This window comes from Mustela lutreola, chromosome 11 (assembly GCF_030435805.1).
Source record: "Mustela lutreola isolate mMusLut2 chromosome 11, mMusLut2.pri, whole genome shotgun sequence".
Taxonomy (NCBI): domain Eukaryota; kingdom Metazoa; phylum Chordata; class Mammalia; order Carnivora; family Mustelidae; genus Mustela; species Mustela lutreola.
Window position 1 is genome coordinate 99,005,430 of NC_081300.1, and position 16,532 is coordinate 99,021,961.

Below are 16,532 nucleotides of genomic sequence, written 5' to 3' on the forward strand. Positions count from 1 at the left end.
CAAGCGTCGTCGGTGGTGTTTTTAAAATCCCCTAAGTCAAGAGATGCGAACATGAAAACATTCTGCAGATAAGCGTATGCTAAGGCTTTGTACTGAGCTGTAGTCTTGGCCCGGGATGCTCTGAAGTTTCTATAAGGAGTAAGTTTTGGAAGATACTTATCTAGAAATAGCAAAGCATTATCGGAAGTATTCGGGGGCAGAGATTTTTCCCCTAGAGGAAAAAGACTAACGTGTTGGGTTTCTCATGGTGAGAGCCCGTTAAATAGAATGCAGAGATGTTCTATGCCATCTAATGGAGGCAGACTGAGAGAGGTCTCAGGAGTCTTTCATGAAGATGTGTGTGTCCAAAATTAAGGTGAACAGTAGATGCTTCTTGCCAGTCTGAGGTGAAAACAGCCAGTAAATATGTTCATCTTCCAAGCCCCTATGGGAGCTTTAGGGAAATATAATTAAAAACAGTCTCTTCACACCCACTTAGAAAACCTCGCCAAAAAGAGTAGGGGAGAAAGAAAATAATTGTATTATGGAATCAGTATTAAACCAGAATGTGATGTACATCAAAGCAATTTGCTAAGAAATTGCATAGACAGAACAAAATTCTGCCATTTTCTAGAGCCAAGCCGATCTAATCCATTTCATAGGTGTTCTTCCAATAAATCAATTTCTTCTTATTTTGAAATTTTATTTGCCCATACAGAACCCTGATTAGTTCACGAATTATTGCAGACTCTGTACATTAAGTGCTTAGGAGAGAGACTGTCCAACCTGATGACCTGGGGACACATGAAGGCAAGGGAGAGCCTAGTAGGGGCAGGTTCCCTTGATTCAAGTCACTGCACTGAGCTGGCGATCCCGAGGCCATCCCCTGGGGAGTTTAGCTGCAAGACCACAGAGATGGGTCATGAATTTCTCCCTGGTTGCTCATTCTTCCAGGCCCCAGCTATACAGGCTGTCTGAGAGAGAAGGGTGTATCTTTTGTCCTGTGTATTTGTGCTGAGGAAGTCACCCAAACTCCTTAAGAACCAGGTTTTGCCTCCAGGCGGCATGAGTTCACTGACTCTGTCTCCTGGTAGCTCTGTACCCCTGACGAAATGGCCTCTTGGAGCTTCTCTTGGTGCATTACAAAAGAAGAAGAATACCAACTTACCTTATACAAGCGCCATGAGGATTAAACGGATACAGTACGTGTTAAGCTCTGAGAACCTTACCCCGTTCCCCATAGAGTGACGATCCTTAACCCTGCTGCGATTTCAGCGGTCATTTGAATACAAGGCAAAACCAAAAATCCATCTAAGGGCGCCTTAAGCGGCAGAGACTAAACAGCATTTTTGTAAAACTATGTAAAGAATATTAAATATCCTTTAGGTTGGCATGAAAAAGGACCGTTATCTTTTTTTATAGCACTTGCCTATCTTCATATAGGTGTGTGCATTTTTCGTGCACGTGTGAGAAACAGACCATCTGATTCTGTCGCTTTTCTTCCTCGATAGGGAGCTTCACATCTGTCAGGTTGAAAGCAGTGCGTGGCCGGGTCCCTGCGATTGAAACAGACAGATGGATACAGTGGCAAACTCGAGGCGGGGTGGGAGTGGTGCATTCAGATGAAACTCCTGCTTTTCTTCTAAGTAACCTTGCGATGTTGCAAGGTGCAGATGCCAGAGGGGGCGTGCAGGGGTGAGTCCCGGCTCTGCCGCTTATGGCTCTGTGACCCTGGGCTCATAAATCATGCTGCCCAGTCCTGGCTTCTTCTTAGGCACTTGGGAATGATGATAACCCTTCATATTCCTGTTCTATAACCCAAGGACTCTCTGTAACATAAATATGGATAATGCATGTGCAGTAAAACATTTATGTTCTATAAAATAAAATATACATGAAATACACAATAACCCATAAAGCATGCCTAGAATTATACCTATGCTATAGAACATAAATATACATAATGAATATAACATGCGTGTAATGCATATGAATATAACTTACATGTTATATAAATATAAAACATGCATGAAGTCCACAATCATTCATTAAAACAAAGTATATGTCATACTATACATACATACTATATATAGTACATTACCAAATATCATTATAGGTTACATTTTATATTTATTAATATAATTACTATATATATACTACGCGGACATACTATACATACATACTATATATATAGTATGTTACTGTATATAATATTTATCGTTATAGGTTACATTTTATATTTATGAATATAATTACTATACATATATGCTACATGGACACAGAGTGCATAACCAGTACAACCCCTCTTCATGTGACAATGTGCGGCGGTAGATATTCACGTGAGACGATGAATGGCACAGACCTAGCAGTTAGGCTACTACTGACCTTATGAGGACAAGTCAGAAGAAGGATCCCTGCTGAAACTGAGGGTAAGGGGGGCAGAGGAACCGCCTGCCGCAGTTCCTAGAAACATCCTTGCCTCCAAGAAGCCAGCTCCTTGTAACGAAGAATGATACTGGAGACGCAAAGAGCCTGGAGACATCAAAGGAAAGGGGTGAATGGGATGAGAAAGATGTGCAGGGAAAGGCAGGGAACCAGGGGGATCACACGCTACATGTATGAACACACATGGAAACATCTGTCGCTGCAGGGGGCCAGGGAGGGGCAGGTGGAGAAACACGGCTGGGAAGCCATGGAGAGCAGCCCAGGATCCTGGCCTGTGGGGGATGCATCTGCCCTCGCACCTACAGGGCTCCTGGGACTCCGCAGGCCCCTGCACCTGAGGCTGTGGGGGCGGGTGTCTCATGCTGGTGCAGGAGGCTCAGGCTGGGAAGTGATGGGGTGCCCTTGACCGTGGGAAGAAAATCCGCTTCCTGGAGGCTGAGCGTCTTCTGAGATACCAGCTTCCTGAAGACAAACTGGTCACTCCTACTGAAACTGGGAGGGGCAGGACTTCAGAGAAACAATGACCCACTACTTGCTATTTTTCAGAATAAGGAAGTTTTTTGTTTGTTTGTTTTCTGTTTGGTTTGCTTCTGCCTTTCAGACTATCACCAGTAGAATACTTGGAAATCAACTTGGAATCCCTTCTTGGATCCTGGACTGAACCCCGGTGGCCCCATTCTCTCTCCCTACCTGTCCTGCGCCTGCCCTGGCGCTGGGGAGGAGATTGGGACCTGCAGTGAGCCCTCCCTGCCCGCTGCAACTGATCTTAGCAGGTGGTCTGAGGGTCTGCCTGAGGAAACCAGAGGCAGATGGGTTTGGGGGGGTTGGTTACAGTCACGTCACATCCTGGAGACAGTCAGGACCTGCCTAGTCTGCCAGAACATCCGGTGGGGGTGACCTTGAAGCCAAAATTCCCCCACACCTTGCTCCTACAACCGAATCTTTCCCTTAAATATGTTTCATCTGGTCTGGAAAATATATGTATATATATTATATATTACACTGAAAAATTTAGAGCAGTAGATCTCATGCTAAGTGTTCTTACCACCAAAGTTATTATTATTATTATTACTACTATTTTTTTTTTTTTAAAGACAGGTTTCTGACGTCTGCTGACAGATTGGGAGCTCTGGCTTCTCTGGGGCTGAAGGGCCAGGGGACTCAGGTTGGGAGTGAGTGAGCCAGATTCCCAGCCCCCTATCCCCGCTGCTCCCCTTACCAGCTGTTAGCCCGTGTTCCCTTTATCCAAACATTTGATCGGGAAACGCGGTGGCCCACGTTGGAGCAGCATGCTTGCCGCTCCTTGGTTGCTAACATTGTCACAAAGCACAAAAACAGCAACATCAATTTGCTTTTATAATAGCTCTTCCGTAACAGGTGTGGTGAAGTCTATAAAGAGACACCCGCTATAAACACCCCTGGAGAGAGAAAGAAGAAGAGGAAACGTCCCCAAATATCATCATCAATAAGTGATTTTTGTGGTTGTTTTTGCCTTGACTTTAGAAACAGCTATCAGCTCAAGGAACCAAGCGTTTCAGAGGCAATGAATTCCCCAGCATGGGGGCTTAATGAGAGAGCCCATAAGTGCCTGGGGCTACAGATCTGATTTTTTTTTTTTTTTTTTGAGGCAGAAGAAAAGCTGAAATGAGGGGATGAAGTGCCTACCCTGTGTGTAAACAGAAAGTGGATTAGAGAGGAAAGCGTTTATGTCCTACGAAGTCTAACAGCCACTTAAGCGGCTGCGATTATTTGACAAGACAGTGTGGGCTGCTAACGGCTGCTCTGTTCCTGTCCCTCACCGCAGCTGGGCGGATTTCAATAGTAGACGAGAAGGGCGTCCTGCTCCGGGACGGAAGGTTGCTGGGCGCTCTGGGGGACCCGTGGCTGGAAACCCGGTAAATGTGCAAAGTGACAGGAGCGATGGTGGCCGCTGATGTTCCCCCAAGAGCCGATGCCACTCTGGACACTGCCTGTGACACAGTGCACTATTAAGAAATATGCATGTGGGTCTTTGTCTGTGGTTCCTGGCTCACGGGCTCCCCAAACCCTCGGGGTTTTCTAAGCGGGAAGAGCAATTTCGAGCATCTTTTGTTGTAATAGTTGTCCTCAGTGGGGAGTCATAAAGGTGGGATGGGTGTCGTGTATTCCTAAGGAGCCCCTTCCAACCACACAGGTGCAGGAACCATCCTGGCTCCCTGCCTCCCGGAGCTGAACTCCGCTGGGATCTCCCCTAGCACCTGTCCTCACCACGTTGATAACACAGTCACTCTCAAATTCTACCCCTCCTGAGCGTCAGGTGCCAACTTCAGGTCAATGGGGGCCGTGCCCTTCCTCATCCTGTGACAACCTCAGCAGAGGTGGGCAGCCCCGATTTCCCAGGGGAGGAGAATAAGGATCAGAGCACTCACGTCCCTTGTCTGAGTTGGGGGGGGGGGCGGGGCGTGAGGCTAGTTTGCATGTATTTTTGAGCTCAGACTACTGGTTCCCAAACTGCTGCCCCTTGGAATCACTGGGTGCTTTGAAATATGTGGATTCCTGGCTCCAACCCTTAGACACTCTGACTACATTGCTGTGAACCAAGAGGGGATCACGGGATCACCCCAGGGCGATTCCACCATGCAGCAAACCTCTCTCCTCATCCTCCGGCTGCCTACATCTGCCACTTGAGGGAAAATACATTGAAGGCAAGAGACAACGTCTTTGATTCCTGAATTCTGGGCGGGAAGCCACAGATCTGGCACTGGGGAAACACCCTACACGCCCGATGGCTGCAGGTATCGTCAGTGCACCTGCGGGTACACACATTTGACCAGGCGAGGACCTGGGTCCTGTCATTTCATGACCACAGCCCCATGGTTGCTGGAAAATTGAGGATAAAACACCCTGATGAAAAGTAGGCTCATTCTGGTTTGTGGCCACGGCCCACCAAGGGGTGCACAAGGAGAAGAGGGACAAGGGGTGCTCCCTGCAGTACCAGCGCGCCATGGTGCGCGTCCTCACCCAGGTTGTAGCCGTGGCACCCGCGGTGAGTCAGCTGAGCTCCATGCTGGGCCCCAACTGGCAGCTGGACACCAAGGACCTCATGGCCGAGTTCATGAAGGTGGAGGAGCCCAGATTCATGCAGCTCCAGGGAGGCAGGATCCCGGATAGGAGCCGGGGATGGCCACCAAGGGTGCCGCCGGTTTCATGCACCGCTTGATGCTTTCCCCAAATTCTCAGCCCACTCTTTGCTTGTGTCCAGATACGTTAGTGTGAGTCGGTTCTGTGCAAGCGGGTTGTCTGTACGTGGGAGGGAGTCGTGAACTCAATACACAGAACTCATCAGCCTGGACACCGCACATTCAGAAACTCATGTCTAACCACAGAGAAGCTTCTGCAAATTAGAGATGCTCTTGAGACTGGATTCGCACCCTTTCCCCAGAGGATGCTACATCAAGACACACAACAAAAGCAACCTTACATCCTTGGTATTAGTAGCTCTCAACCCCAGGGCACTCGGTGACGTCTGGCCAACATCTGGCCACGTTTTGTTTCTCGTAGCTATTTACATGCACAGAGTTCCCCAATGTCATGCTTTCTCTTTTCTTAGAGGATGATTGAAAATATTTCTTAGTTAATTTTAACAGGAGGGCGGTGAAGAGATTATAGAACAGATTATCTTTACAAAGTGTTTAAATATTCCTTGTCACGTCCCAATTTAGGACTCACCCAAATGTGATTTTTGCACAAGCTGCTCTATTGATATGACATTAGTCCAGGTCTGAATCCCTCTGGTTGCAAATTGATGTTTTATGAGCCGAAATGACTTTTAAAAGCCATTAAGATTCCTTTTTGTGCTGGATTTTCCCCAGCAAACTCAATGATGCTACAAGGATCTACAATTATTACGTTATAAACATCTACTCAAAGAGCAAAAATTAAGCAAGAGAAGAAGGCAAGACACCATTTCTCTAAATATTTTTAGTAAAAAAAGGTTGTCAAAATATAACTACTAGTTTTGAGGAAACTGTTACATTTTCTATGCTCTAATGGGCCAGCACCAACAGGGAGATAATATTCTTTAATTTCGGGGGAATTACCACTAAATTAAATCAAGCTCTTTGAAGAAAACAAATGACTAATATTGTATAAATCAAAGGAAGCAAAATATATTAGGTGGGTCTATTTATAGTTCCTTTTTTAAAAGATTTTATTTATTTGACACAGAGAGAGAGATCATAAGTAGGCGGGGGGGGGGCAGGCTCCCTGCTGAACAGAGAGCCCCATGTGGGGCTCGATTCCAGGACCCAGAGATCATGACCTGAGCCAAAGGCAGACGCTCTAACCCACTGAGGGGCCCAGCTGTCCCTATAGTTCCTTGTTTTTTAATGGAGGGTGTGTGATAAAACATTTAAAAATGCTCTTCTAAACCATCTGTTTTTTAGCCAGTTGTCCTAGTCCTAGATCATCTGTCCTAAGACCATCGGGTGCAAATCTATTGTCTGACGAAAGTCAGGTTTGTCGACTTATTGCTCCTAGAGAGACCCCATGCGGAGGAAAAGAGATAGGTCTGATGGGAAGCCAGCAAAGGCTGAGGAGAGGTAAGACTAGTGTGAAGCACACTGTGGGCAGCTGAGCTGCCAGCATCCGTCTGGACCGTGCTGTGGACCCAAGGTCCTGCTTGCTCATGAGACACATAACTCACACACATGGGGGATGTTGCGTTATCTGAAATCCCGCATCGGAGTTAGAAATCAGATCTGCTTCTCTGTGTCAAAGTGACTTAGGTCCTCAAGGCAAGAGAGGGAAGTTCATTCTGCCTGACGGCGGGATTTCAAAGAGCAAGGTTTCTGATAATCTTGGATTTAAGACAACAGTGTTTCTCGGGGGGTAAAAGGGTAGCAGTCCCCCAAATAAAAGGGTTATTATGACACTTTAGCAATAGCTTGTCTCTGGGAGGAATGTTTCCTGCTAATGTGGCAGCTGACTTCCCCTGTATCTGTCACCGCAGCTAGATAAAGGGAAAGGTAGGTTCCTGGTTTTTTTTTTTTTTTTTTTTTTTTTTTTTTTTGGATCTGAGCTAGTTCCTACTTTCTGAAGCTTTCATTTAGCACTGGGAGCACACTTTGGGGTTTCAAGGATTGGCAAACAAATGACCTGCTTACAGAGCCCCATTCCTTTTGGTAGGCATTTAACCATTTTCTTTCCTTTTTTTTCTCATTACTGATGTGTGCGACTGACCCTGGAGCTTTCTCGCTTCCTTTGAAGGTGCTCTTGCTGCTGTCCAACTCCATCCTGACCGAGAAGACGGTGATCGTGCTGGATGATGGCGTCACCATCGCAGACCTGGGCGTGCAGCTGGTGGCCGGCTTGTCGCTTGCCCGGCAGCCTCACAGAGAGGACAAGAGAGCCATTGTCTTGGTGGTGTTGGCCCAGGACATTCTCCAGACTCCGCAGCAGGTGGGATTCCAGAATCCTTGAGTCCCTGGTCATTCGAGATCACCTCCCTCCCTCTCACGTCTGCAGAGAAGATCAATAGAGCACTCGCAGCTAGGACAGGAGACCCTTGAAACTGTTTTCTCTCCAGTCTGTCTGTGTCTGAGAAAAGTGCTCAGAACTATGAGATTGTCCTCTTAGATATTTCACACACTAACCATGCGTCCCAATACCACTCTGCAGTGGGTTATCCATGATGGGGGGCTCTTGGTAGACCATGACCGAAGGTTCATGTCTTCTCCTTTCCGAAACAAGTAATAATCGGTACTTGCAAATTCTATTTCTATTACTTAAAGAAGTATGGATAATAGGCACCAGACATCTGTTGTTTTATATTAATTATGGACAACTTTAAACCTCTGCTCCATCTCTAAACTTGTAGCAAATCCATTGAATTATACCAAGGTCATTGTGTCCTTCAAGCATGCCAGTCCCCATAATACATCTTTTCTCAGATACTTCAAATGAGCATGTCTTTCTAATAAAAGATGCCTGGAATGATATTTATCTTGAACAGTAGCATGATTAGCTGCACCTGAAATCGATTCAGAAGCATCCTGTGATCTTTCAAACTCTTCGGAAAATTCAAAGTTGAATTCCGTTATATGACATTCACTAAGTTAATATACACAGGACTACGGTAAACAAATTTGCTCCTCACACCAGTGCAGTTACAACCCATTATTTATGCCAGTTAAATGTATGATAGCAACTAATCCCGATTTTAAAACACATTTATTGTTCTCCGCCTGGGTATTGGAGACATATCTCATAATAAACCACATGTGCAGTTTATAAATTTGTGTATGTGCTTATAAATTTGAAGGAAATAAATTGTAACATAAAGTTTTAATTTCATTTTTCTTAGTTGTTGGATTTTGGTCAGTGATGGTTTGGTGATACCCTTAGACATTTATGACCCCAAGGATTTTTCAGTTACTGTGTCATCATTGGATGAAATGGTGGTGTCTGTCCAGGCAAACCTTTAGTCCAGATGGCTGGAGGTGGTTGCACAGGGTGAAGGGCAAGAGCCCTTGATTAAACTAGAAATGATGATTAGTGAGCCCTGTCAGAAGACCAAGAGGAAGAGCGTTCTTGCCGTGGGTAAAGGAGATGTCAAGGTTAGATTTGAACCAAATATTGATGAGCACCAAGGAGGTACCAACGACATTGAGGGCATCAGTCGGGAATACAAAGACCACCTCAGTAATTCCATAGAGCGTGAAGGGAACCAGGAGGGAACATATCAGGAGTGGTTCCAACATGGCACCTGTGTTGGCCATGAAGAACATAGCGACAAAAGCACAACCCCATGGTCTCCCCAGGAAGAAAAGGAAAAGAAGTCACTCAAGACTGGCGGCGCAGACGCCTTCCCAAGCTTCCCCACTCAAGGGAAATTACCAGAACCCAATAATCCTAGTGACCTGACAGTGACCTCAGGGGGGTTGACTGACTTGGAGATCGACATGTATGCTCTGCTCTGTGTCTTCTGCCTGGCCATTTTGGTCTTCTTGATCAACTGTGTGACATTTGCTTGGAAATACAGACACAAAAGATTCGCCGTGAGCGAGCAAGGCAACATCCCCCATTCCCATGACTGGGTCTGGCTTGGGAACGAGGTGGAACTTCTGGAGAACCCCGTGGACATCACCCTCCCATCAGAGGAGTGCACGACCATGATAGACAGGGGGCTACAGTTCGAGGAGAGGAACTTCTTTCTCAATGGCAGTTGCCAGAAGACCTTCCACAGCCAACTGCTCAGGCCCTCTGACTATGTCTGTAAGAAGGACTTGAAAAGTGAGCCTCTGAATCCATTGGGCCCAAAGCGGAAGCGAGTCAAGTTTACGTCCTACACCACCATCCTCCAGGAGGACGGCGACCCGTACACCAACTCCATCCTGTTTGACAGTGAGGACAACATCAAGTGGGTGTGTCAGGACACGGGGCTGGGGGGCCCCCGGGACCTCAAAGACTACATGGAAAGGCTGCAGGACCCCATGTGAGCTCCTTTCTTACGTTCGTATTCACCTCTATGCCTTCTGTTTTTAGAACGGTGGAGCAGCGAGTTTGTTCAGCAATAGGGGGTGATTTAACAAAGCTTTGTTTCTGAGCAGGTGTCAGAGTCCCAGAGAACAATAGCAGCCGGGTTGTAAGCCAGGATGTGATTTGCCTCTAGGTCAATTACAAGGAGATATTGGGAACCTCCTGGGACAACAATTTTACCAGATTTCTTGGACCAGCTCAGTGATATGTAAGGAGCCTAGAATTCATGGATGTTACCCGTTGTCTCAGGACAAATGGCCACTGGGAGTTGGAAAGAATTTGGGAGTTGATATTTCTATTCTTGGGTCTTCATAAAGCACAGTGGACATCATTTGTGCACAGCCTGAGAGTAGACATATGCAAAAGATAATTGAATGTAACCCTTATTTGCAGTGAGTACTACTCTTGGTGTATGTATGCAAAGGTGCAGCTGGGTGCCAGGGGCGTGCACTGCACAATAGTAACAGGGAATGTCTCATTAAATTCTGTGCTCTCAGCTCCTCATTCCCCTCACCCTACTCCCTGCCCTGCGTGTGTATGGAAACTAATTTCTCTGGCTTCTGGAGTCCTTTTGCAAACATTATCAAGGAAAAAAACAAACAAACAACAACAACAAAAAAACTAGTCCTGTCTTCAAGATCTGTTGATTGTTGTACAAGTTTTATAGCCCAGGCTCTGTCATGTCTTGCCGTTTACTGAGTGTCCATGCTGGATGTCAGTTTTCTCCACCTGTCGTCACTTCACTGTTCAGGGCAGTATGTAAATTCATACTCGTACTTTATCTGTCCTGGTTTTCCTTGTTGAAATGTCTTGTATCTGAATTGGACAAGAGGTTTTACTGAATATAAGAGTGTCAATAAAGGAGTGCTATTTAACAAATAAGTTGTACATGAAGTTTTCTTTTTCACATGAATTCTGGGGAAATGTTGATATCACCAACACATTTCTTTTGTTTCCTCTGACCATGGTAACTTCATGGGGGACTGATGGGGCTCACTTCTTGGGGGTTCCAATCTCTCAAACTACTTTGGGCTGTATTTATGAAAGCGCTGTATGAGCAATAATTTTTTGCACCCAATCTGAACTCTAAAAATAGTATTTATGTGTACAGAAAAGGAGTTGCCAAGGAAACAGTTGCAGATGAAGCTTGCCATTTGTGTGATTAAGGGTAAAAAGAGATAAGCAGAATGATAGTCCAATCTAACAGTCTGTAGACGTCCATCCACCCGATGACCAGGAAGATATTCAAAATTGCTTTTGTGGTAGAGACAAAACACTCACAGGATGTCCAGAGGAGGGATGTGAATAAGTGGGGGGGGTACACGTGCACGTGCGTGCACACACATACACACACACACCACAGGTGCACACACACACACACACACACACCACAGGTGCACACACACACACACACACACACCACGGGTGCACACACACACACACACCACGGGTGCACACACACACACACATCACAAAAGCAAACAGCTATTCCAAGATCAAGCTATTGTTAGGAAAAACATGGCGGCTCTGGATCAGGAATGAGGAAAGAAGTCTCATATTGCACGATTCTTGTATAACTTATAAAATGGTATCGGAGGAACCAGAGGAAATGGTCTGAAGTAAAAGAACTTAAGGTAGGAAGATTAAGTACAATTTTTATTTATTAAGATGAAATAGCTTCTTATTTGGATTTGGGGCTAGACTAGCCCTTCTTAGTCGGCTAAGCCATTTATCTCCAAGAAACAAACTCCTTGGAAGGTATAATAAAAATTATAATTTGTCTTACTCTTCATTGATGTAACAGATAACAATCTGTTCAAAATAATAGCAACAACAACGTTGCTGCTTCCATACAAGAGAAGTGAATGGTAGCAGTGGTCCAAGGGTGGAAGGCAGGAATACAGATTTTTAGTTTTTTTTTTTTTTTACTTTTCAGCTGAATCTGTAGTGTTTTATTTCTTTAAAAGAGGCAGATCGTAAGCGAAAATGACAAAGCTAGCATCTTAAATTCCTGTGGCCCTTCCGGTTTGGCACCTCATTATTATTCTATGGTTTCAAATTATTTTGTCATACAAATTTCAATATGAAAGAAGGAGTTTAGGCCAGCACCCAGCAGAGAATGGCTGCTTCAGAAATGCTGCTATTATTCTGACACTGCCTTTCAGATGCAACCCTCTTATCTTAACCCAGTTCTCTCTCCCGCCTTTGCTCTCTTATCCATGGGGAGGACAGTGTCTTGTCCCATTTGCTTCCCTTGGTCGAGTCTTGCATCCTGGTTGTGCTCATAGCGAGCTCACAGGCCAGCAAGGGTAGACTTGCATATCTAAAGACCAATTCTAAGAAACGGGGTCCACAGGAGCAGGAGTGGAAAGTTCCTGCAGAGTGATCTCAGGTGGCTCTGTGACCCCAAACAGCAATGACTCAGGTGTTCCCCAGCACAACGTCCTGTCTGTACCTTCTTCCCCCGGAGGGGCCGTCTACACCAGCTCCCACTGTGATCTTCCTGTATGCCTTGTCTGTAGCATGCCTGAGTGTTTATAAACGGGGACACATCACTGAGCCTGTCCCCAGGAGCTGGAGTTCTGAGTCTTCTACATGCTATTACTGGGCTTGAGAACTGAGGCTGGCAAAGCTTGGAGAATGAAGCCAGGAGCCAGCCCAGAGTCATTTGATGTAAAATTAAAAGACGCTGCACTGTGGGCATTGTGCCTCTAAGGCATTGTCTCCAGGATTGTCAAGGACATAGGTGTCTGTTGTAAACTATGTAGAAAGCATACGTATGTATAAAGAAAAAAAATAAAATGGTCAGAAGTAACCAGTCACAAAAACAACAAAGATTATTTTAAAAGATTTACACTTGTTGGAAGAGCTTCTTTGTTAGCCTTGGGGTAATTGTGTGTCTTTTGCTGGGTTTTCTGCAAAGGAGGTGGCCCCATGGTGCCTGTGGAGAGAAGTATATGCTAATCCTAACATCATTATTCTAATGAAGTCTGCGCCTTCTCCAAGTTATCTTATCTCCATTTGGATCCCTGACATTTGGCTCCAGCGTAACGGGAATTCGCTTCTGAAATAGGAGCGTCTACACTGAAGTTACTGGATGAGTCATGCACAGTCAGCCAGGCATGTCCCCTGGAAAGGGGACTGTTGGGTTGGGGAGCAGGGGTTTGCATGGTGGGTGGAGAGCCAGCTGATGTCAGCTCACAGGGGAGGATCCTGCTGCAAGCAGCCTGAACAGCGGGCTTGGCTTGGTGCAGGGCAGACTCGGAATGTGGACACGTGACAGCGCTGGCCATCGGAACTGGGAACGGAGCCACCCCTGAAAAGGACTTTGTGGAGAGAGATGATGTGCCGACGCTCAGTGAGACACAGTCGCTCCTGGGCAGTCACATCTGCTGCTTCTGCTAAAACCCGGTGACCATAAAGCCAAAAATTGGACGGGGGCTGGGATCCCCCATTCCAAACTGCCCCTCTCTCTCCTATGTCTGTGGGGGCTGTCATATTTGCTAAGAAGCAAAAGCATAAACATTTTGGTTTGAAACCACAGGGACTCAATGTCCCTGAACTTTGGCATCAACACTCATCAAGTTAATACGATTTCCCTGGCATTGTATCGGCTCCGAAAGTTTCTTGCTAATTAGAAGCCATGGGTTATCTTCACTCTTGTTTCCCATCCGCATAACAGACATTGCCTAACCCAGCGTGGAAAATGGACATGAATGATGACTTCCGGGATGCGCCTCTCTGGGGTCCTATGTTGTTTGCCTAAATTGAGCAGGATTTTAGTGGTAGAGATACTCGAATTGTGGGTCTGAAGAAACAATTCCATCCAAAGCGTGGTATAGATTAGATGCCTTCCGGTACTCCAGGATGGTGTGGTTTGGGTTAATTCTGGTTAATTCATCTTGAGAGCAGCCCAGTGTTGGGCATTCTTGAAGGTGTAGAAGGTGCAGAGAGAGGACCACCTAGAACACTGTGCATGCAAGGGGTCTGTCCCCTTGGTCTAGATAGGGACGCTGTTTTGGAGACCAGACTATGGGGAGGGGGCTATGGGGAAGAGACAGTGGAGTTGCAATCCACAGACTAAGTTCGGGAGAGATTAAGAACAGAAGACACTTGACGTTTTCCCTGGGGGTAAACAGCCCCCAGCAGCCCCCGGAAACACCATGTGTACGGAGAGAAATTGGCTGCCTCACTTTCATTTTGCAAATGGACCAGGTCAATCCAGACTGAAACCACCCTTACGTCTCTCCAGAACACCTGGGAACCAGCATCGAGGCGAGCGGAATGATGCGTTATTGGCTTCAATGCCACTTCAGTGGCTGAGTTTTACTGTGACGTTAGGTAACGTAGAAGTCTGCTCTCTGTGTGTTTTGGGAGGAATGCTGGTTTCACTCCCTTTCCCCAGCAGGTTGTGGGGGTGGGAGCGCAGGTAAGGCCGTCAGGGGCCGACCCCATCCAACAACGGGGACAGAGGGACACTGCACTGCATCTCAAAATGGTAGTGAAACTGTTTTTTTTCTCCACACAAAAGCCTCGACCCACTTCTCTGTCCCTGTAAACGTGGCACGAGTGCATTCTGAGCTAAACGGCCACCCCCCAGTCCAAGCACTCCCTGGCGAATAGCAGGCATCTGTCCATCGTCTACAAAGAATGCCAGTTGAAAAGGATGGGGAAGGGGAGTGACTCTCCCCTATTGACTTTGGAGTCGTGCTCTGGGATGAAGTCAGGGCTCAGTAGAAGACGTTGCTGGTCAGGCTCAGACCTGCGTGGAGGGAAGTAGCTGGGTTTGCTGCCTCTGCTGATGTCCAGACCAGGTTCCTGGGAGTCCTCACATTCCCCGCAGGGCTGTCCGCCTACCCAGGTCCCCCCCCCCCCCCCCCCCCGCTTCAGGGCTTCGGCAAACAGGACGGACCACATCGGATGGATGCAGGTTGTCTGAGGTCAGTAAACTGGTCCTACACGTCTGGTCATCCAGTAGTTGGCATCGAGGCAAAAATAAACATCCCTAGGATGTGACAGTGTTCCCATCTGAACAATTGGTGATTTTCTTTGTAAATCAGAAATAGTAAGCATGAACTAAAACTCTTAAAAACACTAGGAAATTTCATCTTTAGGAAGTATTTTATTTGGGGCTCTTGGGTGGCTAAGTCCATGAAATGTCTGCCTTTGGCTCAGGTCATGATTCCGGGGTCCTGGGATTGAGCCCCACGTCAGGCTTCCTGCTCCGTGGGGAGTCTGCTTCTCCCTCCCTCTCTGCTGCTCCCCTGCTTGTGCTCGGGCTTTCGTTCACTCTCAAATAAATAAAATCTTAAAAAAAAAAAAAAAAAGAAAGCACAACATTTTATTCACTCCTGCAGCCACCCAGAGAGGTTTTCGGTAGCTAGATGACCCAGGGTGCTAAGGGCAGGAAGAGGGGCGGCTGCTTTCCACATCTGTCTTGGACCAAACCAAGTTAAACCCCAGATGCAGGGGGCGTTTGGGGTCAGTGAGATGGTTCTCTCTGTTCCCCTTTTGAACTGTATTTGTGATCGTCTCGGATGCATGCGTGTACATGTATGTTCATGTATGTGTACACATGTGTGCATAGTTTGTGTACTGTGTGCTCTGCATGTGTTTGGGGGTGTTTGTGTACATGTTTGCATGTGTGCTTGTAGTTGTTCACGCGTGTGACTATGTGCATGTGGTTGCTCGTGTGTGCTGTGTGTGTGCCTGTGTTTATATGCATCTCTGCCTGTGCATGCACATGCCTCGGCGTGTGTCTGTGTCTGTGACGGGGCAGGGCGTGGGTCCAAGATCCCAGGAAGCTGATGCTGCCAGGCAGACAGAGCACTTAGAGGCATAAGAAGAATGTGAGAGAGCTGGGGATTCTGGTCAGATCTTTGAAGACGGGTCCAGCCATCCAGCTGAAAAGACGGTGGGTGCCCTTGCCAAGGTCTCTCCGCCATATGTGCTCCTTTTGAAACTGACCGTGTCACCCTGGCCACGGTCAGGATGAAAAGAGAGATCTCCCTGGGAACCCAGGGCTTGTGTCACTGGATGGGTCTTAATAAGTCCCCTCAGCCAAGCCTGCTCTTCCTCCGCGCCCCACAGGAGCCCACGGGTAAATGGGCACGGGCAGGGGAGGGTCTTTGAGGAAGAGTCTGTGAAGCCTCATGCCTGCCCCCCTCAACAGACCTGGCAGAATATGAATCAGAACACTCCCAAATTCCCGACTCCATTCTTCCCCCAGCATTATTTCAGAACCATCAAAAATTATCTTTCACTAATAGCTCATCCGCTTTCCATTTTTCTAATGGAAAGCAGGAGAGCCAAGCCACCGGCCGCGGAGAGTTTCTCCCAGACCTCAGTGTGCAAGGATGGTGGTTAGCATAACTGCATTCCAGAATGGAAGAACATTGGCAATGAGACTCAAAAAGGAACAAGCACTTTGTTTAGAAGTTTCTGTGCAAACTCCAAATACTGCATTTGAGATTTATTTTTTTCTGGTATGGACGTTCTTAGCACCTACGGAAGATTTCTTGCTGAACCTGTATAATTAACGTGCACTATGGTGGTAGGAGTGTTGTTTGTTTTTAGAAATCTTAAAACAC

The 16,532-nt window shown here is 46.7% G+C and overlaps 1 protein-coding gene across 1 annotated transcript; it reads left to right on the forward strand.

Annotated features, from left to right (window-relative positions):
* The first annotated feature begins 5,188 nt into the window (after nucleotides 1–5,188).
* On the forward strand, nucleotides 5,189–9,902 carry LOC131811003 (transmembrane protein 132B-like). The gene is given in 4 exon segments (XM_059138991.1): nucleotides 5,189–5,198; nucleotides 5,355–5,567; nucleotides 7,631–7,867; nucleotides 8,758–9,902. Coding segments are annotated over 4 exon segments (1,605 nt in total).
* The last annotated feature ends 6,630 nt before the right edge of the window (nucleotides 9,903–16,532 follow it).